Below are 25,708 nucleotides of genomic sequence, written 5' to 3' on the forward strand. Positions count from 1 at the left end.
TCTGCCTCAGCCTCCCCAGTAGCTGGGATTACAGGTGCCCACCACCACTCCCGGCTAATTTTTTGTATTTTTAGTAGAGATGGGGTTTCACCATGTTGGCCAGGCTGGTCTAGAACTCCTGACCTCAGGTGATCCACCCGCCTCAGCCTCCCGAAGTGCTGGGATTACAGGCCTGAGCTACCCCGCCCAGCAGGATGAAGACTTTTTTGATGATCCACTTCCATTAATAGATAGTAAATATATTTTCTCTTCTGTGTATTCTAAGAATATAGTATATAAAACATATACAAAATATGTGTTAACTGACTGTTTATTTTAACAGTAAGCCTTCTGGCCAGCAGTAAGCTATTAGCAGTAAAGTTTTTGGGTGAGTCAAAAGTTGTAAATGGTGGCTCATGCCTGTATTCCCTCCCAGCAGTTTGAGAGGCCGAGGCAGACGGATCTCTTGAGGGCAGGCACGCAAGACCAGCCTGGGCAACATGGCAAAACCCCATCTCTACTAAATATACAAAAATTAACCAGGTGTGGTGGAGACTGCAGTGAGCTGAGATTGTGCCACTGTACTCTAGCCTGGACAACAGAGCGAGACTCTGTCAAAAACAAAACAAAACAACCCCCAAAACTCATACTATACATTTTTTTGTTTTTGTTTTTTTGTTTTGGTGGAGATAGGGTCTCACTTTGTCACCCAGGCTGGAGTGGAGTGCAGTGGTGTGGTCACAACTGACAGCATCCTTGACCTCCTGGGCTCAAGCTATCTTCCCATTTCAGTCTCCCCAGCAACTGGGACTATAGGTGCTTTTCACCAAGCTCAGTTAATTTTTGTATTATTATTATTATTATTATTATTTTTGAGACAGAATTTTGCTCTTGTTGCTTGAGTGCAATGGCTTGATCTTGGCTCACTGCAACCTCTGCCTCCCAGGTTCAAGCAATTCTGCTGCAGCCTCCCAAGTAGCTGGGATTACAGGCATGCACCACCACACCCAGCTAATTTTGTATTTTCAGTAGAGACAGGATTTCTCCGTGTTGGGTTAGGCTGGTCTCGAATGCCCGACCTCAGGTGATCTGCCTGCCTCGGCCTCCCAAAGTACTGAGATTACAGGCGTGAGCCACTGCGCCTGACCAATTTTGGTATTTTTTGTAGAGACAGGGTTTTGCCATGTTGCCCAGGCTGGTCTCAAACTCCTGGGCTCAAGTGGTATGCCCACCTTGACCTCCCAAAGTGCTGGGATTACTCAGTCTATATGTGGATTTTGACTTCATTGGGGGACAGGGGACTCAGCACCCCTACCCTCCACATTGTTCAAGGGTCAACTGTACTTTTCTCCTTTCAATTTTTATGTCGTTTATTTTTCTTTCCTAATTGCAGTGTCTAGGGCCTCTAGTACAGTGTCGAATATAAGTTTTAAGTTTGGGCATTTTTGCCTTGTTCTGCTTCATAGGGAGGAAGCATTCAGTCTTTTACCATAATTAGCTACAGTATTTTCATAGACATCCTTTATTCTTGATTTGCTGAGTTTTAAAAATAAAATAGCTATTGCATTTTAGCAAATGCTTTTTAAACATATGTTGAAATGATCATATGATTTTTTGCCTTTATTCTGTTAATGTTGGCAAGTTATAATTGATTTTTCCAATGTTAAACCATCTTACATTTGTGGGATAAGCCCTGTATTTTAGTGGTCGATTATCCTTTCTATATTGTGGACTCCAATTTGCTAGTCTTTGTATTTTTTTTTCTTTGTAAAGTATTTTTATATGTACATTCCTGAGGAGGATTAATTTATAGTTTTCTTGTAATTTCTTAGTCTAGTTTTGATTGCCTCAGAATGAGTTGGTACTTATTGCCTTCTCTTTTGTTTTTTAGAAAAGCGTATAAGGCCGGACGTGATAGCTCATACCTGTAATCCTAGCACTTCGGGAAGCTGAGGCAGGTGGACTGCTTGAACTCAGGAGTTTGAGACCAGCCTGGGCAACATGACGAAACCCTGTCTCCACAAAAAATACAAAAAATTAGCTGGGCATTATGGCATATGCCTGTAGTCCCAGCTGCTTGGGAGGCTGAGGTGGGAGGATCACCTGAGCATAGAAGGTCAAGGCTGCAGTGAGCTATGATGGCTCCACTCTACTCCAGCTTGCATGAAAGAGTGAGATTCTGTCTCAAAAGAAAAAAGTTTGTGTAGAATTGATGTTATTATTATTTTTAGAGCCAGGGCCTCGCTCTGTCACCCAAGCTAGAATGCAGTGGTGCCATCATAGCTCACTGCAGTCTTGAATTATTTTGTTTAAAGGCTCCTTCCACTTCAGTCTCCAGAGTATCTAGGACTATAAGTGTGTGCCACCAAGCCCAGCTAATAATAATAATAATAATATCATTATTTTTGAGATGGAGTCTTGCTCTGTTGCCCAGGCTGGAGTGCAGTGGCGTGATCTCGGCTCACTGCAACCGCCGCCTTCTGGGTTCAAGTGATTCTTGTGCCTCAGCCTCCCCAGTAGCTGGGATTACAGGCGCGGCACCACAACCCGGCTAATTTTTGTATTTTTTAGTGGAGACGAGGTTTCACCATGTTGGCCAGGCTGGTCTCGAACTCCTGATCTCATGGTCCACCCGCCTCAGACTCCCAAAGTGTTGGGATTACAGGCGTGAGCCACCAGGCCTGGACTATTTTTTTTTTTTTTTTTTTTAAATAGAGACAGGATCTTGCTGTGTTGCCTAGGCTAATCTTGAACTCCTGGTCTCAGGTTATCCTTCTACTTTGGCCTCTCAAAATACTGGGATTATAGGTGTAAGCTACCATACCCAGCCCTGTCTTTTTTTTTTTCCCCTTAAATGTTTGATATTATTTAAATTGTGTGGCTAGAAGCTATGTTGAAATGGGCCAATGAATGACAGATATATAAGGAAATAGATAGCTAGGATGGACAACTTTGAGAATTCTGTCTATTAAGAGAAGAGAGGATAGTTACTGGAGAGGTGTAAAGATTGAATCAGGCATTAAAGAAATACCGTTGTTTTCTTGACTGACATTATGTCTTTTAAGTTAGCTTCTTTGTTACTTAATTGTATTGCAGATACATCAAGAAATCTGGAATTTCATGAAATACATAGCACTGGGAATGAACCGCCTTTGCTGATTATGATTGGCTACAGCGATGGAATGCAGGTCTGGAGTGTCCCTGTAAGTACACATGTGGTTGAATACCTAAAACATTATACTTCCCAGCATGTTAGCTTATGTGAAATCTGTAGATACTTTTTTTTTTGGGAGACAGAGTCTCATTCTGTTGCCCAGGCTGGAGTGCCGTGGCGCGATCTCGGCTCACTGCAAGCTCTGCCTCCCGGGTTCGCGCCATTCTCCTGCCTCAGCCTCCCATGTAGCTGGGATTACAGGCACCCACCACCATGCCTGGCTAATTTTTTGTATTTTTAGTAGAGATGGGGTTTCACCTTGTTAGCCAGGATGGTCTCGATCTCCTGACCTTGTCATCCGCTCGCCCCTGCCTCCCAAAGTGCTGGGATTACAGGTGTGAGCCACTGCGCCTGGCCAACATTTTTTAAGTTAAAAAAATGTTTATTTTTTGATAAGTCACTTCTGATGAAGTTTGGTCTTCCATTCTGTTCTTTTTTTTTTTTTGAGACAGGGTCTCTGTCACCCAGGCTCGAGGGCAGTGGCATGATTGTAACTCACTCTGTCCTCTAGTGATCCTCCCGCCTCAGTCTCTGGAGTAGTTGGGACTACAGGCACGTGCTACCACACCCAGCTAATTTTTAATACTTTTAAATGGACACAGGGGCCTGTTGTGTTGCCCAGGCTGGTCTTGAACTCCTGGGCTCAAGTAATCCTCCTACTTGGCCTCCTAAAGTGTGGGCGTTACAGGCATGAGCCACTGTGCCTGGCCAATTCTGTTTTTATAATTATCGTATTACTAAGTATCTAAGATGTGGGATTTTTTTTTTAACTTGGCTTTACTTTGCAGAGGTAGAAGAATCATGCTGGTATGTCATGAAATTAGAAGTGTTCTTTTTCTTTTGCCTTTTGGGAAGTGTAGTTGACATGTTTCAAGGTCTTGCAGTGTTCTTTGCAATTTTCGTATTGTTCCAAAGGCATGGAGAAAGTACTTAAAATTTGGTAGTTTTTTTTTTTTCTTACTGAGAGGAATATTTCTAGGTTGTAATAAAACAAAAGGGTTTTGTAAATGTAAATTTTTCTTATTAATAGAGACTACATTTTGCTTCATTATGCTGTTTGTTGACAGAATTGAAGACAAAGAGGAAGCTATACGTTTAACAAGAGGGTTGAGCCTGTGTGATTAGGGGTGTTGACTGGATTGAACACATTCCTTTCGTGGTACTCAGGTTGCTTTAACTGCTCACTTGTTTTGGTTATAATTAGAGGTATTACTTTTAATAGTTTAAAGTTAATTTCTGTTTATCTTTGAGTGCTTAAGGTCTTTAGTCTTTATTCCTCTTTATGCCTAGATTGTATTTTGAGAGGCTTGAATATTTTTTTTTTGAGACGGAATCTTGCTCTGTCGCCTAGGCTGGAGTGCAGTGGTGCGATCTTGGCTCGCTGCAAGCTCTGCCTCCCAGGTTCGCGCCATTTTCCTGCCTCAGCCTCCTGAGTAGCTGGGACTACACGTGCCTGCCACCATGCTCGGCTAATTTTTTGTATTTTTAGTAGAGATGGGGTTTCACTGTGTTAGCCAGGATGGTCTCCATCTCCTGACCTTGTGATCTGCCTGCCTCGGCCTCCCAGAGTGCTGGGATTATGGGTGTGAGCCACCGCGCCCAGCATAAATTTTTTAATGGAATTTTCTTTGGCCATTTGTATATTGTTGTAGTACTGCTACTTCATGAATTAGGGCCTGGTGTAGAGGCTCACGCTTGTAATCCCAGCACTTTGGGAGGCTGAGGCAGGAAGATCACTTGAGGCCAGCAGTTCGAGACTAACCTGGGCAACATAGTGAGACCGGGTGGGCACGGTGGCTCATACCTGTAATCCCAGTACTTTGGGAGGCCAAGGCAGGCAGATCATTTGAGTTCAGGAGTTTGAGACCAGCCTGACTAACATGGTGAAACCTCATCTCTACTAAAAATACAAAAAAAATTAGTTGGGCGTGATGGCGCATGTCTGTACTCCCAGCTACTCGGGAGGCTGAGGCAGGAGAATTGCTTGAACCCGGGAGGCGGTGGTTACAGTGAGCCAAGATTGCACCACTGCACTCCAGCTTGGGCGACAGAGCGAGACTCTGTCTCAAAACAAAATAGAACAAAACAAACAAACAAACAAAAACATGTAGTGAGACCTTGTCTCTACAAAAAATTTTGAAAATTAGCCAGGTGTAGTGGCATGCACCTGTGGTTCCAGCTCCTTGGGAGGATGAGGCAGGAGGATTGCCTGAGTCTGGGAGGTTGAAGCTGCAGTGAGCCATGATTATGCCACTGCACTCCAGCCTGGGTGACAAAGTGAAACCTTGTCTCAGGAAAAAAAAAAAAAAAAAAAGACAATATGAGAAAATAAGCTTCTTATGTTTCATTGATTGAGCTCTAATTATGGTCAAAGAGGTTTATATACATATTATCTCATCTAATGTAGAAGTTACCTTGTTTTATAGGTGGTAAGGTCACACTGCTTTTAAGAGGTGGAACTAGAATTTTAACCTAGTTATGTCTGAATTCAAATTCAAATCCCATGGTCTAAGAGCTATACTTCATCACTTTTCAAATGTGATTGCTAAAGATATGACATGTGAGTAGTTTTGTAGTTTAGGTTCAGTTTTTGTGGAGGTGAAGGGAATTTTCCCTTCTCCCTCTGAAATAAATTGACAGTAGATTAACAGGAAGAAAAAGCATATACACATGCACGAGAGCCACATAAAATGAGACTCAAAGAAGGGCCAGATGGCAGAAGCTTACATAGTGCTGTCTTCACAGGGGAGAAGGAGAAGGAGGAATGTAGTCAATTTTGAGAGTTAGTAAGTCATTCTCAAGAAAGTTGAAGGGGCCCAAAGAGCAGAAAATCGTTTCTAAGTGATTCTCTTGGAAATGGGACCTGCGCAGAGATGATAGCCTGTGACAAAGTCTGTCTAGGTGTGATGTCATTTCTCAGTTTTCCTTCCTGCAATTTGAGATTAATCTTCTCTGGTTGAAGAAATTTCAGAGAGGGGAGAGGGAGGCAATTGTGTTCCTTGTAGAAGAGCTTCAGGAAAGGGAACTTTAGAGAGTTCCACCTTGTGCTTGTGAGGAGAAGCAGGAGAAGAACATCAGAAAGTCCTTGGTTCTGAGGGCTTCTGGGGCCTCTTAATTTCCTATAGCTCAAAATGCTCCGCATGCTAAAATGCCAGAATTTGGAATATCGTTTTTTGAGCCCCAGTGTTTTCATTTGTAAAAGATTAAGATATACCTTCAAATACTTATAATTATGTTTTATGTTTCACTCTGTTAGCCATTATTGTGTTGGAACCCTTCTGAAACTTACAACCATTATTCATTCAATGAGCATATGCTAGACAGTGGGGAGCCTGTTTGCTAACCTGAAAAAAAAAGTGACTTTCATGGATCTTTATAGTCTGTAATTCATACAGTTGGCCCTCTATGTATGTGTTTTACACATCTGCAGATTCGACCAACTATGGATTGAAAATATTTGGAATTAAAAAAAAGGATGGTTGTGTCTGTACTGAAGACATATAGAGTTTTCTTTCTTGTCATTATTTCCTAAACAATGCAGTGTAACAATTATTTACATAGCATTTACATTGTACTAGGTATTATAAGTAATTAAGAGATGATTTAAAGTATATGAGAGGATGTGTAAAGGTTGTATGCAAATACTGTGCCATTTTATGTAAAGTACTTGAGCATCATGGACTTTGGTATCCATGGGTGGTTTGTGGAACCAATCCCCCACAGATGCTGAGGGACAATTGTATTTGCATTTGCTTTTCTTTTTTTTGGAGTGCAGTGGGGGTGATCTCAGCGCACTGCAACCTCTGCCTCCTGGGTTCAAGTGATTTTCATGTCTTAGCCCCCTGAGTAGCTGGGACTACAGGTGTGAGCCACCATGCCAGGCTAATTTTTGTATTTTTTTTTTTAGTAGAGATGGGGTTTCACCATGTTGGCCAGGTTGGTTTTGAACGTTTGACCTCAAGTGATTGACCTGCCTTGGCCTCCCAGAGTGCTGGGATTACAGGTGTGAGCAACCGTGCCTGGCCTGCTTTTTAAAAATAGAGATGATATCTCACTATGTTGCCCAGATTGGTCTTGAACTCCTGGCCTCAGGCCATCCTCCTGCTGTGGCTTACCAAACCACTGGGATTACAGATGTGAGCCATTATGCCTGGCTATGTCTTTGCTTTTGAGTAAGTATAGGTGGGCAGAAAATCAACCCCTGTGCAAACCTTAGCTTAGTTTTTGCTTCTAGTATATGCTCAGGACTCCCTCTTGTTGAGTATAATACAACTGTCCCACGGTGGCTCATGTCTGTAATCCCAGCACTTTGGAGGCCAAGGCAAGCAGGTTACTTGAGGTCAAGAGTTTGAGACCATCCTGGCCAACATGGTGAAACTCCATCTTTACTAAAAGTACAAAAATTAGCCAGGGATGGTAGTGGGCACCTGTAATCCCAGCTACTCGGGAGGCTGAGGCAGGAAAATGGCTTGAGCCCAGGAGGCGGAAGTTGCAGTGAGCCGAGATTGCGCCACTGCGCTCTTGCCTGGGTAACAGAGTGAGACTGTGTCTCAAAAAGAAAGACAAAACTGTCCCACCTGGGAGTCTCAGGTTAAGAAAATAAGCATATCCTGGTTAAACATTTAAAAAAATTGTCTATTGAAGTGCATAGATGTGAATGGAACTTAGATGATGTCTAGGAATATCGTTAATTAGAGTCAGCTCAAAAGCAGAACTGTGCAGTAGTTTATTCCCCAATCTCTACTGCTTTGTATATGACACCAGCTTTCCTAGCTTTCCTGAGCTGTCAGATCCCTTCTTTAAACACACCAGATTTGACATAGAAAAATTGTTATGTTGGCGTTCCAGATAAACAACCCCTTTTTCCAACCATCCCTTTAATGTTACTGACTCTTTTTTGGTGAGGTAAGTGTAAGCTTTCTTGCTTAAAATTCTTAATTAAAAAAATCAGAATTATCTTTGTATATATTTTAAAAACCAAATAGTGGTGTGAGATTCAAATATGAAAAAAATGAAGTTCTATACGCTGCCTTTCTTTTTTTTTTGTTTTGGAGACTCTTGCTCTGTCACCCAGACTGGAGTGCGGTGATGCGATCTTGGCTCACTGCAACCTCCACCTCCGGGGTTCAAGCAGTTCTCCTGCCTCAGCCTCCTGAGTAGCTGAGATTACAGGCATGCATCACCACACCCAGGTAATTTTTGTGTTTTTAGTAGAGATGGGGTTTCACCACGTTGGCCAGGCTGGTCTCAAACTCCTGACCTCACGTGATCCACCTGCCTCAGCCTCCCAAAGTGCTGGGATTACAGGCGTGAGCCACCACACCTGACCTCAAAATAATCATACTTTTTGAAGTTTTCTTCTCCCAGTTTTAGATAGATTGGTGCCATGAACTACAAAGTTATTTTTTTATTTTATTTTTTATTTTTGATATGGAGTCTCGTTCTGTCAACCAGGCTGGAGTGCAGTAGCATGATCTCGGCTCACTGCAGGCTCTGCCTCCTGGGTTCAAGCGATTCTCCTGCCTCACCCTACTGAGTAGCTGGGATTCTGGGTATGCGCCATCACGTCGTGCTCATTTTTGTATTTTTAGTAGAGACTGGGTTTCACCGTGTTGGTGAGGCAGGTCTCGAGCTCCTGACCTTGTGAACTGCCTGCCTCAGCCTCCCAAAGTGCTGGGATCACAGGCTTGAGCCAACGTGCGCGGCCACAAACTATGAAGATTTAAATGGTGTTCATTTATTCAGCACATGTCTGGGATATACAGTGGTGAGCACAATAGATGTGGTCTTTGCTGTCATAGAGCTAGTAGGAGAGAGAGATTTAAATAAAAATAAATGCATATACAACTTAAGTTGTAATATGAGAAAAAAGATGACATATTATGACAAGGAAGTGGCATATAAGCTAAAAAATACTTAGGGTAAGACTGGAACAATAAACAGTAAACAGAGGTTCTGAGATGAAAGCGTTCTTTTCTCTATAGTTAGAGATTGATTTAGATTTCTCAAATTTTTTCTCTTTAAAGAGTATTGAGGCCGGGCATGGTGGCTCACGCCTATAATCCCAACACTTTGGGAGGCTGAGGGTGGTGTATTGCTTGAGGCCAGCAGTTTAAGAGCAGCTTGGGCAACATGATGAGATCCCATCTAACCATAAACCACAAAAATTCAGGCTGAAACAGGAGGATCACTTGAACCTAGGAGGTCGAGGCTGCAGTGAGCTGTGATTGCGCCACTGCTCACCAGCCTGGGTGACACAGCAAGACCCTCTCAAAAAAAAAAAAGAAGAAAGAAGAATATTGAGATAAATATCTTTATGGTCATATAATTTGGAGAGATCAATAAAAGTAAGGCTCCTGATAGATTTTCCAAATTATAATTTTTTACAGCCATGTCATTTGTACTTATCCCATACATTTATTAATTCATTCACTCAGCAAAGATTTATTAATTGTCTATTACATGCCAGACTGTGTTGAAGGTGCTGAGACAACACTGAACAAAACAAAGTCATTCTGCTTGTGGAATTTTCATTCTGGTAGGTGGGGAAGATAGATTTAATAAATGTGTACCATGTTAGATGGTGATAGATGTTATGTATGTAGGGGGGTTGGTGTTGTTGTGGGTTGCTCTTCTATATAGGATGGTCTGGGAAAGCCTCTCAAATATCCAGTGATATAGTGGAGTGGTGTGAAGTTATCCATATGGGTATTTGAGGGAGGAACACTCCAAGCCAGTACAAACATTCTGTGGTGCAGAATATGTTTCTTATATTTAAGAACAGTAGGGAGGCAGTTTAGCTGGAGTTAGGGGAGCAAAGCAAAGAGTAAGAGATTATGTCCAAGAGGTGGCAGTTGGCTAGGGCTTTGTTTTAGCCCTTGTAAGGACATCTGAAATTTCAAATATAGAGCAAAGTTGGAATTTTACAGTGAAAATACTTATACCCACCATCTAGAGCAGCAGTCCCCAACGTTTTTGGCACCAGGGACTGGTTTTGTGGAAGATAGTTTTTCCACAGGGTGGGAATAGTTTCAGTATGATTCAAGCACAGTAAATGTATTGTTCAGTTTATTTCTATTATAATTACATTGTAATATATAATGAAATAGTTATACAACTCACCATAATGTAGAACCAGTGGGAGCTCTGAGCTTGTTTTCCCACAACTAGATGGTCCCATCTGGGGGTGATGGGAGACAGTGACAGGTCATCAGGCATTAGATTCTCATAAGGAGCACGCAGTCTAGATCCCTGGCATGTGCAGTCCACAATAGGGTTCACATGCCTATGAGAATCTAATGCTGCTGACCTGACGAGAGGCAGAGCTTAGGCAGTAACGTGCATGATGGAGAGCAGCTGTAAATGCAGATGAAGCTTCGCTTTTGCTTGCCTGCTTCTCACCTCCTGCTGTGAGGCCCGGTTCCTAACCAGTGCCTGGCCCAGGGATTGCGGACCCCTCAACTAGAGTATACCCTTAAAATTTACCTATACTTTCTTTTTTTCCCAGTTTTTTTTTTTTCTTTTTCTTCAGGCAACCCTCAGAACCGGAACGGGTTCATAGAGCTGCCTACTGTACTTTGTCTCATGTCCATCTTATTCGGTGCATTTCAGAGGAATGCAAACATCAATATGCTTTCCCCTAACTACTTTTGCATGCATATAATTAACTAGAGTTCAATATTTGGTTAGTTTTTTCATTTTTTTTAGACAGAGCCTCGCTCTATTTCCCAGGCTGGAGGGCAGTGGTGCGATCTCTGCTCACTGCAGCAGAGATGGGTTCAATCGATTCTCATGTCTCAGCCTCCAGAGTAGCTGGAATTACAGGCACATGCCACCATGCCTGGCTAATTTTTTGTGATCTTTTAAATTTTAGCTATTTTGGTAGGTTATACCTTGAGGATTTACTTAGCATTAGCATTTCCCTGATGACTAATAATGTGGAGTGCTTTTTCATGTTTCTTGGCCATTTGTATATATTTTAGCAATTATTTGTATAATTTTGTTGCCCATTAAAAATTTTAGTTGCCGGGTGTGGTGACTAAACCTGTAATCCCAGCACTTTGGGAGGCTGAGGTGGGCAGATCACAAGGTCAGGAGATCGAGACCATCCTGGCTAACATGGTGAAATGCCATCTGTACTAAAAATACAAAACAAAAAAAAATTAGCCCAGCGTGGTGGCGGGCGCCTGTAGTCCCAGCTACTTGGGAGGCTGAGGCACGAGAATGGCGTGAACCCAGGAGGTGGAGCTTTCAGTGAGCTGAGATCGCACCATTTCACTCCAGCCTGGGCTACCGAGCAAGACTCCGTCTCAAAAACAACAACAACAACAACAACAACAACAACACTTAGTTGTAGAAGCCATTGGAGGATTTTGAATAGAGGTAATATCACTTTTAAAAAATAAGAAAGGTATGTGAAGAGCAGATTTGGGTGGAAAGGTAGTGAATTTGGTTTTAAATGTGTGAACCGTAGATTGTTGTTGGTCCATGAACTGGTGATAGTGAATTATTTGTTATTGGCAGCAAAAAGGTAAAGGGCAGAAAATGAGAGTAAGCTTTTAGAAACCTATAGTATTTGCCAGTGCATACTCTCCAAACATATGTATGTAGTTTACAGAAGTATCATTTATGCCAACTTTTAGAAAAATAAAAGGAAATTGGTCTTTTATGACAAATGGTTTGAAAAACACTATCATCAACGCATCCAGTTGGAGAAGGAGTTGTTTTTGATAAGTATGTTTAGACATGCAATCATGTATTATTTTATTTCACACAAATAACATTTCTGTGATTATTAGCGTTCATTTTAGCATTATACATTCTTTGTAGTCATGAGAATAAGATACAGAATTTTCAAGGAGGAGATTTGAATTGCAGAATGAGGAGTTGGACTTATTCTTTCAGCCATGATAATTTGGACTCATTGAGAAGCTTTTGGTAACATACATTCCGAAAGCCGTCTGTAATATTGATTTTGTGGTTGCAGTGGGATGAATAGCAGGAGAAAAGGTTATAAGGCTAGTTAGGAGTGAATTTCAACACTGTCTAAATGTTAGATGTTCAGAGCCTGAAGTAAGTTTGTTGCTGTGAGAGGATTACCAAAAACCTTGGTAAGTGGTTAGACATTTAGAAGAGAAGAAAGTCAAAGATGTTTCCAGAGTCTTGACCTGGGGACTGGTGCTGCTTAGTATGAAAGATGGCATCATTTTAGCAGAAATAGAATTTGATTATTAGACTTAGACTATGTTAAAAATCATGTAAAGCGAAAATTGTATAGCTCTTGTCTTACAAGTAATAAAGGGTTCTCACTTAAAATTTCAGTGGTAAAAGTCTTCTGATATTTTCCTATAACTTTTGCTATCTGTTTAAATGCCTACTTAGTTTTCTCTTCTTTTCTTTTCTTTTTGAGACATAGTCTTGCTCTGTCACCCAGGCTGGAGTGCAGTGGTGCAATCATGGCTTCAACCTCCTGGGCTCAAGTGATTCCCTCACCTCAGCCTCCCGAGTAGCTGGGACCACAGGCATGCACCACCATGCCCAACTAATTTTTGTGTTTTTTTTTTTTTTTTGTAGAGGTGGGGTTTTGCCATGTTGCCCAGGCTGATCTTGAACTCTTGAGCTCAAGCGATCCTCCTGCCTTGGCCTCCCACAGTGCTGTGATTACAGGCATGAGCCACTGCACCCAGCATCTTCTTTTGAAATGCTTAATTTTTTCTTAAAAAATGGAGAGTATATTTATTACAGCACCTAAAATATGGCAGTTGTATTGTGTGAAACAGTATACAGTTGGCCCTGGGTATCCATGGATTCTGAATACGTGGATTCAGTCAATATGGATAGAAAATATTTGGGGAAAGGCCGGGCGCGGTGGCTCAAGCCTGTAATCCCAGCACTTTGGGAGGCCGAGACGGGCGGATCACGAGGTCAGGAGATCGAGACCATCCTGGCTAACATGGTGAAACGCCGTCTCTACTAAAACATACAAAAAACTAGCCGGGCGAGGTGGCGGGCGCCTGTAGTCCCAGCTACGCGGGAGGCTGAGCCAGGAGAATGGCGTGAACCTGGGAGGCGGAGCTTGCAGTGAGCTGAGATCCGGCCACTGCACTCTAGCCTGGGTGACAAAGCAAGACTCCTTCTCAAAAAAAAAAAAAAAAAAAAAAAAAAAAAGAAAAGAAAATATTTGGGAAAAAAGTAAAAAATAATTCAACAATAAAAAATAACACAAATAAAAATGACAATATAGCTATTTACATAGCACTTACATTGTATTAGGTATTATAAGTAATTTAGAGATGATTTAAAGTATATAGGAGGATGTGCATAGGTTATATATTCATAGTTTATGTGCAGATACCATGCCATTTTATAAAAGGGACTGGAGCATTGGAGGTTTTGGTGTCCACAGGGATTCTGGAACCGATCCCATGCAGATACAGAGGGATGACCGTATTTTCGTTTCAAAAGTTAGTATTTGTAGTGTTTTCTTGGAGCTGTGTATATGCGGTACTTCAGTGACCTAACACTAGGTGTCACTACCACATTGATCTAAGAAAAGTGCATCTGCTCCTTGAAAGGAAATTTTTGCCCTAAAGCTTTTGTGTAGTTTTTATACACTAAAAGCTTTAGAGCAAACATGCAAGGGCATTCTTGAGGTAAATACCAATTAGTCTACTATTTATTAGAGGTTAGGTGCCAATAGACCTTGCCATGTTAAGATTGTTAGCCAGGAAATAGTTTTTATGGCTTTCATTTGGGAGTAATATAAAGTTAGTGATTTGGTTACACTGGCAAGCAGAGAGAGGTTGAATATGGATGGAGTCCAGTGAAAAAAATTGCCTTCGTTGAGAATAGGACCTTATTTTCTTTGGTGCGTTATCTTCTTCCTGGAAAGACAAGTAATAGGTGGATCCTTAGACATCTGCAGTGGGAGGGAATTGGTTGTTACGGATGAATAAAAGCAGAAATGAAGAGTAATACTGAAGAAACTTCTGGAATTTACCCATATTGGTGGATTAAAATATATTTTCCTGTAGTATGTTTCTTAAAGTATCACTTCAGAGAAGTCTTGCATCTGAAACTTAATTTTTCCCTGTGTGCGAATAGTGGCGTGACTCTTGTTGATTTGACGTAGGCAGTAGACATTACTGTGAGTTTGAAATTTATCATTGTTAAGTTTGACTCTTTCTTATTTGAGATCTTTTTGATGATTTTCTACTCTAAAACAGTATATTATTTGGACGTAAGCTGATTTATAAGTCTGTGGAATGCATTTTTTTTCTGATAAATGTTATTGAATATACATACAGTAAAATGCACAAATCTTAAGTGCATGGATTGAATATATATACATTATATATATATAAAACATTCTAACCATCATCCTGGATTAAGGTCTAGAACATTTCCAGTACCTCAAAAGAATCCCTCGTGCCACTTCCTTGGCAATACTACCCTCTTTCCACCTCCAAGTAACCATTATTCTGCTATTCTGACTTCTATCACCATAGATTTGTTTTTTTCTATTCTTGAATGTCTAAAAAATACGGTCATAGATTTAAAAAGTATACTTTTATGTTCTGGCTTGTCTCTTAACATTATGACTAAGATTTGTTTTTATGCTATTGTGTGTAACATTAATTTTGCTGTGTAGTATCTATCATGTGAATACAATTATTTTTTTAAAAATCCATTATATGACTGATAGACATTTTTGTTGTTTCCAGTTTTTGAGTATTAATAAAGTTGCTCTGAAAATTCTTGTATATGGCAATTTTTCATGGACATAAACAAAAAATGGTAATTTTTGCTGTATGTAGACACTCATTTGTCTTGGGTATTGATCTAGGAGTAGATTTATTGTGTCACAGGATAAGTACATGTTTACCTTTAGTAGATACTCCCACATAGTTTTCAAAAGTGGTTTTGCCAACTTTGTACTCTCACTGGAAGTATTTGGAATTTCTGTCTGTCTTGCATTCTCAGTAGCACTTGGTATTGTCAGTCTTTTCAGTTTTGGCCATTCTGTTGTGGATGTGTTGATATCTTCTGTGAGGCTGTGAGGTTTTAAAAATGCTTTTTAGGGGGCTTGGCATGGTGGCTCATGCCTGTAATCCCAGCACTTTGGGAGGCCGAGGTGGGTGGATCACAAGGTCAAGAGATCGAGACCATCCTGGCCAACATGGTGAAACCCCGTCTCTATTAAAAATACAAAAATTAGCCAGGTGTGGTGGCGGGCGCCTGTAGTCCCAGCTACTCGGGAGGCTGAGGCAGGAGAATCACTTGAGCCTGGGAGGTGGAGGTTGCAGTGAGCCGAGATTGTACCAGTGCACTCCAGCCTGGTGACAGAGCAAGACTCCGTCTCCAAAAAAAAAAAAAAAATGCTTTTTAGGCTGGGCACAGTGGCTCATGCCTGTAATCCTAGCACTTTGGGAGGCTGAGGTGGGAGGAGCCTTTGAGATTAGAAGTTTGAGACCAGCCTGGGCACCATAGTGAGACCCTGTCTCGACCAAAAATAAAACATTAGCTGGGCCTTGTGGCATGTGCCTGTGGTTCCAGCAACTCAGGAGGTTGAGGGGAGAGGATCACTTGAATCCAGGAGATCAAGGCTACAGTGAGCTATGATCATGTTACTGCCCTCCAGCCTGGGCATCACAATACACAGTAAGACCCTATTTCAAAAAATGCTTTTTATTTTGCAATAAATTTCAAACTTCCAGAAAACTTTATAATATATACAAGGTATTCCTGTTGCCCATCATGGAGATTCACCAATCATGGATTTTGCCTTATTTGTTTGTCATTCTCTCAGTCTGTGTATCTATGCGTATATTTTTTGAACCATAATTTCTATAAATTATTATTATTGTTTTTGAGATGGAGTCTCGCTCTGTCGCCCAGGCTGGAGTGCAGTGGCGCGATCTCACCCACCGCAACCTCCGCCTCCTGGGTTCAAGCAATTCTCCTGCCTCAGCCTCCTGAATAGCTGGGACAACAGGCATGTGCCGCCATGCCCAGGTAGTTTTTTGTATTTTTAGTAGAGACGGGATTTTGGCATGTTAGCCAGCCTCTTCTCGAACTCCTGGCCTCAAGTGATCCAGTCACCTCAGCCTCCCAAAGTACTGGGATTACAGGCGTGAGCCATCGTGCCTGGCCTGTTTTCGTAAATTATTTAGTATAATTTCCTAAGAATAAATATATAGCCATAGCACTGTCATCAAACCCAGGTCATTTAAATTTGATGCAGTAGTATTGTGGTTCAGATTTTTTATCTTTTACTCTATTATTATTTCTTTTTGTATCTTTGTTTACTCCAAGGACATGAAAATATTCTTTTAGGCTGGGTGTGGTGGCTCATGCCTGTAATCCCAGCACTTTCAGAGGCCAAGGCAGGCGGACCACTTCAGGTCAGGAGTTCAAGACTAGCCTGGCCAACATGGTGAAACCCATTGCTACTAAAATATAAAAATTAGCTGGGCATGATGGTATGTGCCTATAATCCCAGCTACTTGGGTAGCTGAGGCATGAGAATTGCTTGAACCCGGGAGGCACAGATTGCAGTCAGCCGAGATCACGCCACTGTACTCCAGCCTGGGTGACAGAGTGAGACTCTGTCTCAAAAAAAAAAAAAAAAAGGCTGGGTATGGTGGCTCATGCCTGTAATCTCAGCACTTTGGGAGACCGAGGTGGGCTTATCACCTGAGATCAGGAGATCGAGACCATCTTGGCCAACACAGTGAAACCCCATCTCTACTAAAAATACAAAAATTAGCCGGGCGTGATGGCACACACCTGTAAGCCCAGCTACTTGGGAGGCTGAGGCAGGAGAATCACTTGAACCCGGGAGTCGGAGGTTGCAGTGAGCCAAGATAACTACTGCACTCCAGCCTGGCGACAGAGTGAGACTTTGTCTCAAAAAAAAATTCCTATTCTTTTAGAGGGTTGTATTTACCTTTAGGTTTAAGAATCATTAAAAAAACAAAAAACAAAAAAACCAAAACTTTGTATGTGTATGGTATGAGATGGAGTCAGGGTTATTTCTTTTTCATTTCGTTTCCTTATTTTTTAGAGACAGAGTCTAATTCTGTTGCCAAGGCTGGAGTGCAGTGGTGCCCTTATAGCTCACTGCAGCCTCCAAGTCCTGGACTCAGGTGATCTTCCTGCTTCAGACTCCTGAGCAGCTAGTACTGTAAGCCTGTGCCACCATGCCCGGCTACTTAAAATTTTTTTTTTTTTTTTTTTTTTGTAGAGAGGGACTCTCATTATGTTGTGCAGGCTGGCCTTGAACTCCTGGCCCAAAGCAGTCCATCTGCCTAAGCCTTATTTCTTATTTATCTCTATTTTTAGAATAATGATACCCAATTGATTCAGCACCATTTCCTGAAAAGACCATTCTTTACCCTATTAATTGGAATAATACCATAGATGTGTGGGTAATTCTTATACTCTATTTTTTCATTGGTTTCATTGTCTGCTTTTGAATTCTAAGTATGCTAGAAACTCAAATCTGAGAAAGTCCCAAAATAAACTTAACAATTTCTTGCTCTTTGCTTTAAATCTATTTATTTCCCCTCTAGCCCTTCCTGCTAACATCTATATTTTTATTAGAATAGTACCATAATTTTTCCATTCAGCCACATTGAAATGTTCGGGTCTTTGTCAAGTATTATGAGATACAGATAAACTAAGACCTGAGCACTGTCTTGAGGAGATAATTTCTTACTTGGGGGAAATGTCACTGAATATTTGCAGTCTGTGTCAGTGGTTCCCAACCAGGAGTAATTTTGTTCTCCAAGGGGCCATTTGGCTATTTTTTTTCATTGTCATGACTGGGGATTGCAGCTGGCATGTGGTAGATAGAAGCCAGAGATACTGCTACACATCCTATAATGTACAGGACAGCCTCCCCGAACTAAGAATTGTTGAGTCCAAAACATCGGTAGTGCTGAGGTTGAAAAATCTTGATCTGTTTGATCAGTATTAGGATAGAGGTATAAATGAATGACTGTAGAGCCCCCAAAGAATGACGGGATGCCTGGGGGAGGGTTTTTTTCTTTCTTTCTTTTTTTTTTTTTTTTTAACCCAGGATCAGACCTGAGGGAGTTTTGTTGCTGCTGCTGTTGTTTTTGAGACGGAGTTTAGCTCTTGTTAGCCCAGGGTGGAGTGCAGTGGCGCGATCTCAGCTCACTGTAAGCTCCGCCTGCCGGGTTCACACCATTCTCCTGCCTCAGCCTCCCGAGTAGTTGGGACTACAGGGGCCCGCCACCATGCCCGGCTAATTTTTTGTATTTTTAGTAGACATGGGGTTTCACCATGTTAGCCAGGATGGTCTCCATCTCCTGAACTCGTGATCCGCCCGCCTCGGCCTCCTAGAGCACTGGGATTACAGGCGTGAGCCACTGCTACTGGCCAGGAGGGAGGAATTTTAACACTTGTGCTGCCTAGTAAAATTTTGTAGAATATGAAAAAAAAATAGTTATAACTGGAATATTCAGAATGCACCATACATTATTTTAGGCATATTGCATATATTATGTATTATCCTGTCAATTTTACTAGTTAGTGTTAGTCTTATTTTACACTTGAAAAAATTAAGGGTCATATTTAACTAGGTCAAGTTCTTTAATAGATACCTTTCAAAAAACAGACTTTTTAAAAAAAATTTTATTTATTTATTTTTAAAGCATATCACTGTGTTTCTTTTCCCTCAGGTAATTTTTCTATGGCTTCAACATTGTCTCTTCAAAATTAAAAGAAAAATATCCCAAAGTTTAGAACTGGATCACTTGGCCCTTTCTCTTCTTATCTCCTCCCAGTTCAAAATGCTTGCATCTCTTAATGGCCAGCATCCTCTTGGATCTGCAGTTAGGCTCAACACATTCCAGCCTTAGCACAATCTAATATTACACAGAATAGTCTTACTGCCCTACACATCCTCTGTGGTCTTAGCCTTCTTCAGAAAATTGGCTTTGTCTGCCCACCATAGCCACTCTGCTTCCGATCATAGCGCCTCCTTCCCTGGGCATACAAAGAATCCTTGCCCATCTTATACTGTGGTACTTTGTGAGGCTGATGCTTGCCACACTCCTTACAGGAGGTTCTTCGGGTTTTAGGTACGTTGACCATCTCTGCAGCAGGGCTGTTCTGTCTTTGTGATGAAAACGAGAAACGGTGTCTGAGACCCTCACCTCGTGCATCTCTCGCCTAACAGGAAAAGAAAAAAAAAGACAGACTTTATTTTTAAGGGCAGTTTTAGGTTCACAGCAAAACTGAGTAGAAAGTATAGGGAGGTCCCATAAAACTCCTGCCTCCACATTGTGCCCAGTCTCTCCCACTGTCAGCACCCCCAGCACCAGAGTGGTAAAATTGTTACAATCCATGAACATGCATTGATACATTATTGTCACCCACAGTCCATAGCTTACAGTAGGATTCATTTTTGGTGGTATACTTTCTTCCTTTTTTTTTTTTGACACAGGGTCTTGCTCTGTTGGCCATGCTGGAGTACAGTGGTGCGATCTCGGCTCACTGTAGCCTTTGCCTTCTGGGCTCAAGTGATCCTCCCACGTCAGCCTCCTGGGTAGCTGGGACTACAGGTGCATGCCACCATGCCTGGCTAATTTTTCTATTTTTTTGTAGAAATGGGGTTTTGCCATGTTACCCAGGCTGATCTGGAACTCCTGACCTCAAGTGATCTGCCCACCTCAGCCTCCCAAAGTGCTGGGGTTACAGGTGTAAGCCGCCATACCTGGCCTGGTTTTTGGTGGTATACTTTCTATGTGTTTTGACAGGTATCCACCATTGTAATATCACACAGAATAGTCTCACTGCCCTACACATCCTCTGTTCTCTATGTATTCATCCCTCCCTCCCTGATAAGCCCTGGGCACCACTGATCTTTGTACTGTGTCTATTCTTTTGCCTTTTCCATATAGTTGGAATCACACAGTAGATAGCCATTTCAGATTGGTTTCTTTCACTTAGTAGTATGCATTTAAGGTTCTTTCATGTCTTTTCATGACTTGATAACTTATTCAAATGCTGAATAATATTTCATTGTATGGAATACCACAATTTGTTTATGACAGTTATCTTTTTATTTTATTTTTGAGATGGAGTCTCACTTTGTCACCTAGGCTGGAGTACAGTGGGGCGATCTTGGCTCACTGCAACTTCCACCTCCTGGGTTCAAGTGATTCTCCTGCTTCAGGCTCCCAAGTAGCTGGAATTACAGGTGCCCACCACCACGCCCAGCTAACTTTTGTACTTTTAGTAGAGATGAGGTTTCACCATGTTGGTCAGGCTGGTCTCAGACTCCTGACCTCAAGCAGTCTATCGCCTCAGCTTCCCAAAGTGCTGGGATTACAGGCATGAGCCACCACACATGATAATATCTTTTAAAAAATAAAGATAATGTACATACTATGAAATGCACAAATCTCAGGTCTATAGTTTCATGATTTTTACCTGTGTGTGTTTGTATATATGTGTGTTTATATACGTCTGTATGCATGCTTGTGGGTATACATATACAAGTGCATGAAACCACCATTGGGGAGAAAATGTAAAACATTTTGTACTCATAAAATTTTGCAGTCAATATTTCTCCTCCTTCCAGGATAAGATAACCACTATTCTGACCTCATATTAGTTTTACATGCATTGAACTTCATATAAATAGAGGCACACAGTATGTGCTCTTTTGCATCTGTCCTCTTCTGCTAAATATATTTTTTAGATTCATCTGTGTTGTTGCTATATCATAGTAGTTTGCATTTTTTGTTTGTTTTTATTATTGTGTTTTATTTTACTATTTAAATATACCATAATCTGTTTAGTTATTTTCTTTTTGATGGGCTTTGTGTTTCTGGCCTTTGCCTATAATGAATAAAGTGTCTATAAACATTCTTATAGATATATGGACTCTTTTTTTTTTTTTGTTAAGATATCTAGCGGAATTGCTTAGTCACAGGGTAGGTGGCATATATTTAACTTTATTAGAAATTGCGCGTCCCCCCCCCCCCAAAAAAAAGAAATTGCCCAAGGGTTTTCCAAATAGGCTGTATTATTGTATATTTCCATTTGCAGTATCTGGGAGTTACAGTTGTTCCACTTACTGCTGCCATTGAGGTTGTCAGTCATTAAAAAAAATCATCTTGTTAATCTTACAAGTTAATATAATACCTATTTTATGGAAAAATCTTTTAGGCTTCTATTTAACATAAACAGTTTCTCCTTGGTTAACTATCTATTGCAAATCTATCTTCTTTAATCAATGGATTAAATCAAGATAGGTTTACAATACCATTAAAATGTAACAAATTCAGTCTTTTAAAAGTGGAAAGAGGCGGTGAGCCAAAATTGGTTTATCTATTACACTGTTTTCTCTCTTCACTTTTCAATTGAACACCTACCAGCTTGTAATAAAATAATAAAGAAAATCCAGTTTTTATGTCTGAGTGATTAGGAAGTGTTTATGACAGCCACTAGGCCGACACTCTCTATAATGGTGTTACATTGACTTCTGAACACCTTCTCGTCTGCCTCCAGGCGTGTGTGTCAGTGTAGTCTGAGTGGTTTTACATTAACATCTACCCTGAGTAAGATCTTTTGACTACCAAAGTGTTAGTTGCAAATGGAAGATACCATTAAGGCGGCTTCAAAGGACTGGAATGATATTTGGATTGGTGCATGCTGAAGTAATGGCTAGAGTTTTGAAGTGTAATGTCTAAATCAGTGTTGCATAACCGAAGGAACGTGTGAGTTCAAACTGCTTTTCTTTGATCTTCCTTTAGAAAATCAGGCTGAAGGGGAAAGGTTAAAGTTGCCTTAAAACACCTCTTTCTATGTGTGCAAAAATCTGGAAGTATGAAAATATGATTACAAGTTCCATTCATTATTTGTGTTCTGTGGTTTTCATATTGTTCTTGAAATTCACTTCCTTCCTGCCTGAAGTTTTGTATTATGAATTTAGTGTCAAGACCAAAATACAGACCAGGTTGCTCTTTTCTTTATGTGGTCAGCAAATATCTGTTCTATAAGTTGTTAGTCCTCACAAATATGCGTTTTAGGTGATTTTTGTGGCTTGCATTTTTTTTTTCTTGATGGTATATACAGTAGGTTGCAGAAATACTGACACTCTGGTATTAACTGAATCTTTTATGGTTAGGCAGGCAAAAAACAAAACGAAACAAAAACTTGTTCCCCTCTTCCTCCTAAATTTAGGAGCTTTCAAAAGGACTACTCTTTACTATTAGGAAAACTGTACTATCTTAAGTTTTTAAAATTGTGGAGGCAATTTTATACAATAAAATAACACTGACAATGACTTGTTAGAGAAAAAAAGACCTGAGTTTAAGAACTATTTTGCATGTAGTGTATTTATAGGAGATTCTGATGCCTCTTTGGGCTGGTTATTTTTGGCAGCATTTTCTTTGTTTCCTTATCTATAAATTGAAAATATATTATCAAATTGGCTTACAGGGTGATTTGAGAGAGAGACTCTCAGCTTTCAGTAGAGCTGGCTCTGTAGTTACTGTGGCCACTCATGTAACTAGGTGAGTTCTTTTTGTTGTTTCTTAACTGAATTCCTTAGTATAAGATGATACCTACCATGCCTCCGACATTCTCCTTTACGTTTTTACAATTTCTCCCTAATTAAAAGTAAATTATTGTTACTAATTTTTAAGTTACAAAAACTATAAAAAGAAGTTTTTAAAGAACTTAATTCCTTCCAGTTGTATCTGTATGCTTAGCACATGTGAAATAATTAGCAAACTGATAACTATACATGTGTTTGCTTGCTTATTTATTTATTTATTTATTTATATATTTATTGAGACAAAGTCTTGCTCTGTCGCCCAGGCTTGACTGCAGTGGCATAATCTTGGCTTACTGCAACCTCTGCCTCCCAGTTCAAACAATTCTTGTGCCTCAGCCTCCCGAGTAGCTGGGATTACAGGCATGTGCCATCATGCCCAGCTAAGTTTTGTATTTTTAGTAGAGATGGGGTTTCGCCATGTTGGCCAGGCTGGTCTCAAACTCCAGACTTCAGGTGATCTGCCCACCTCGCCCTTCCAAAGTGCTGGGATTACAGGCATGAGCCACCACTCCTGGCCTTCATGTGTATATTTAAATGGATTATGTGAGGTGTTTTTGTTGCTTTAGGAACTGAATTCCTTAGTAGAAGACTTCCTTTCTCTAATCTCTATATTTTTACCTTTTATCCTTGTTTTCTTTTTTCTTCCTATTAGGGAAAATTAACATTTATTTGTGGGATTTTTACATTTTCTATATGTGTTTAAACTAATAGGCTTTATTTTTTTGAGTAGCTTTAGGTTTACAAAAAAATTGAGGTGAAAATACAGACACCTCTCATGTATCCGCTTATCACCTTCCTTCTTTTTTTTTTTTTTTTTTTTTTGAGGCAGTCTCTCTCTCGCCCAGGCTGGAGTGCAGTGGTATAATCTCGGCTCACTGCAACCACCACCTTCCAGGTTCAAGCGATTCTCCCACCTCAGCCTCCCAAGTAGCTGGGATTACAGGTGCTTGCCACCACGCCCCTCTAATTTTTATATTTTTAGTAGAGATGGGGTTTCACCATGTTAGCCAGGCTGGTCTCAAACTCCTAACCTCAGGTGATCCACCCACCTCCCAAAGTGCTGGGATTATAGGCGTGAACCACCACGCCCGGCCAGCCCTCCTATTTTCAACTATTAACATTTGCATTAGTGTAGTACATTTAGTACAATTGATGAGCTTATATTGACACATTATTAATAACTGTAGTCCTTAGATTAACTTTTTCTCCCCAATAGAATTTTATTGGTGTTACTTTTTAGCTTTTAAAACTACGGATCTTTTTAACTACAGATCTTCAGTTGTGTCCATATGGTTAGTACATGTGAAACAATTAGAAAAGATTGATAGCTCTACATTTGTATGTTTAAATGGGCTATTTTTAGATCGCTGGTAGCAAAGAAAACAAGTTGCAAGTAAAAACATATAAATACATAAAAGTTAGAGTGGGTGGAGACTGGCTTGATCTTGAATGGGATTATGAAGACTAGTGTGATAAAACCTGTTGCATAGATGAGATGCTGCTTACCACCTTGGTGGTAGTACTTTTCTCCAAGGCTGAAAATCATAGGAAGATATAAAGTATTAGTGAGTTCAAGAACTGGGCTGGTACAGTCAGTGGCTCACACCTGTAATCCCAGCACTTTGGGAGGCCGAGGCAGGCGGATCACGAGGTCAAGAGATCAAGACCATCCTGGCCAACATGGTGAAACCCCGTGTCTACTGAAAATACAAAAATTAGCTGGGCATGGTGGTGCATGCCTGTAATCTCAGCTACTCAGGAGGCTGAGGCAGGAGAATTGCTTGAATCCGGGAGGCGGAAGTTGCAGTGAGCCAAGATCGCGCCACTGCACTCCAGCCTGGCGACAGAGGGAGGCATCATCTCAAAAATAAATAAATAAACAAACAAATAAATAAATAAGACCTGAGCACTGAGCTGTACCAAAATGTATTCTTCAATATGGTATTTTAACACATTTCTATGTGTTAAATATTAGTAGCATGCTTTGAGAACAAGAGAGTAAAGGTATATTATGCCGAATAACATTGAGGTAGAATAGTGAGACCAATATAGACTGAATCATTCATTCATCAGTTCATTCAACAAGCATCTCTTTGGATTAACTATCATTTATTGAGTGCCAATTATTACATACTATGAAATATACAACTATACATTTATATATATACAAATATACAAGTTATTTATTGTTGCCTGGTTAGATAAATATGTTATTAACATTACTTTAAAACCAAACACAGATATAGCATATTTATATAGCTAATAAACATAGTCCATTTTCTTTTCTACTGAACTGTTAGAATCATTGATTTTGTTGATTGGTAAAATTTATAACAGATGATCTGGTGTATTTTTCATATTTTGCATTGTGCTAGGACATGATTTTTGGAATAAGACTAAAATGTCCAGGGTCTCAGGTATTGGCTGCTCTTGCTGGCTGTCTTCCCAGGTGAAATTAGAGCAGTTACTAATTCAGAAGACTCTTGACATGAAAGGTATTTTTGACAGAAAGGCAAAATGCACTCAAGATAAACATGAGGCATTCTTTTCCTATCATCTTCTATGTCTAGTGGCCAATTTTAAATACTGTATGTTTGGTTGAGTGTGGTAGCTCATGTCTATATTCCTAGCACTTTAAGAGGCTGAGGTGAGATGATTGCTTGAGCCCAGGAGTTTGAGACCAGCCTGGGCAACTTTGTGAGACCCCCGCCTCTACAAAAAAATTTTAGAAAAGTTAGCTGGGCATGGTGGCATGTACCCGTGGTCCCAGCTATTTGGGAGGCTAAGGTAGGAGAAATGCTTGAGCCCAGGAAGTTGAGGCTGTAGTAAGCATTGATCATTCTACTGCAGTCTAGCTTGGGTGACAGAACCAGACCCTGTCCCCCCCCCCCCCAAAAAAAAAAAATCAGATTGTTTTC

General features: G+C 40.6%; 1 protein-coding gene, 1 long non-coding RNA gene and 1 pseudogene across 25 annotated transcripts in view; 1 reads left to right on the forward strand and 2 right to left on the reverse strand.

Moving 5' to 3' along the window:
- Window positions 1-25,708, forward strand: part of BCAS3 (BCAS3 microtubule associated cell migration factor) — a 712,862-nt gene that overhangs the window by 25,856 nt on the left and 661,298 nt on the right. For all 24 annotated transcript variants that reach the window (XR_013406305.1, XR_013406308.1, XR_013406307.1 and 21 more), the window contains exon 5: window positions 3,076-3,182. Coding sequence is in view for 19 of the 24 variants with exons in the window: in XM_077970813.1 (XP_077826939.1) it covers window positions 3,076-3,182 (107 nt within the window). In the remaining 5 variants the exon portion in view is untranslated. The remainder of the gene's footprint in view (window positions 1-3,075; window positions 3,183-25,708) is intronic.
- On the reverse strand, window positions 10,683-13,410 carry LOC144335462 (uncharacterized). Its single transcript, XR_013406344.1, has 3 exons — window positions 13,299-13,410; window positions 11,478-12,615; window positions 10,683-10,907 (listed from the first exon to the last, which is right to left on the reverse strand). It is a non-coding gene; the product is annotated as an uncharacterized LOC144335462 (long non-coding RNA).
- LOC144335453 (ribosomal protein eL42-like) lies at window positions 18,921-19,330 on the reverse strand (annotated as a pseudogene).

The sequence above is a fragment of the Macaca mulatta genome, chromosome 16, assembly GCF_049350105.2.
Source record: "Macaca mulatta isolate MMU2019108-1 chromosome 16, T2T-MMU8v2.0, whole genome shotgun sequence".
Lineage (NCBI taxonomy): Eukaryota > Metazoa > Chordata > Mammalia > Primates > Cercopithecidae > Macaca > Macaca mulatta.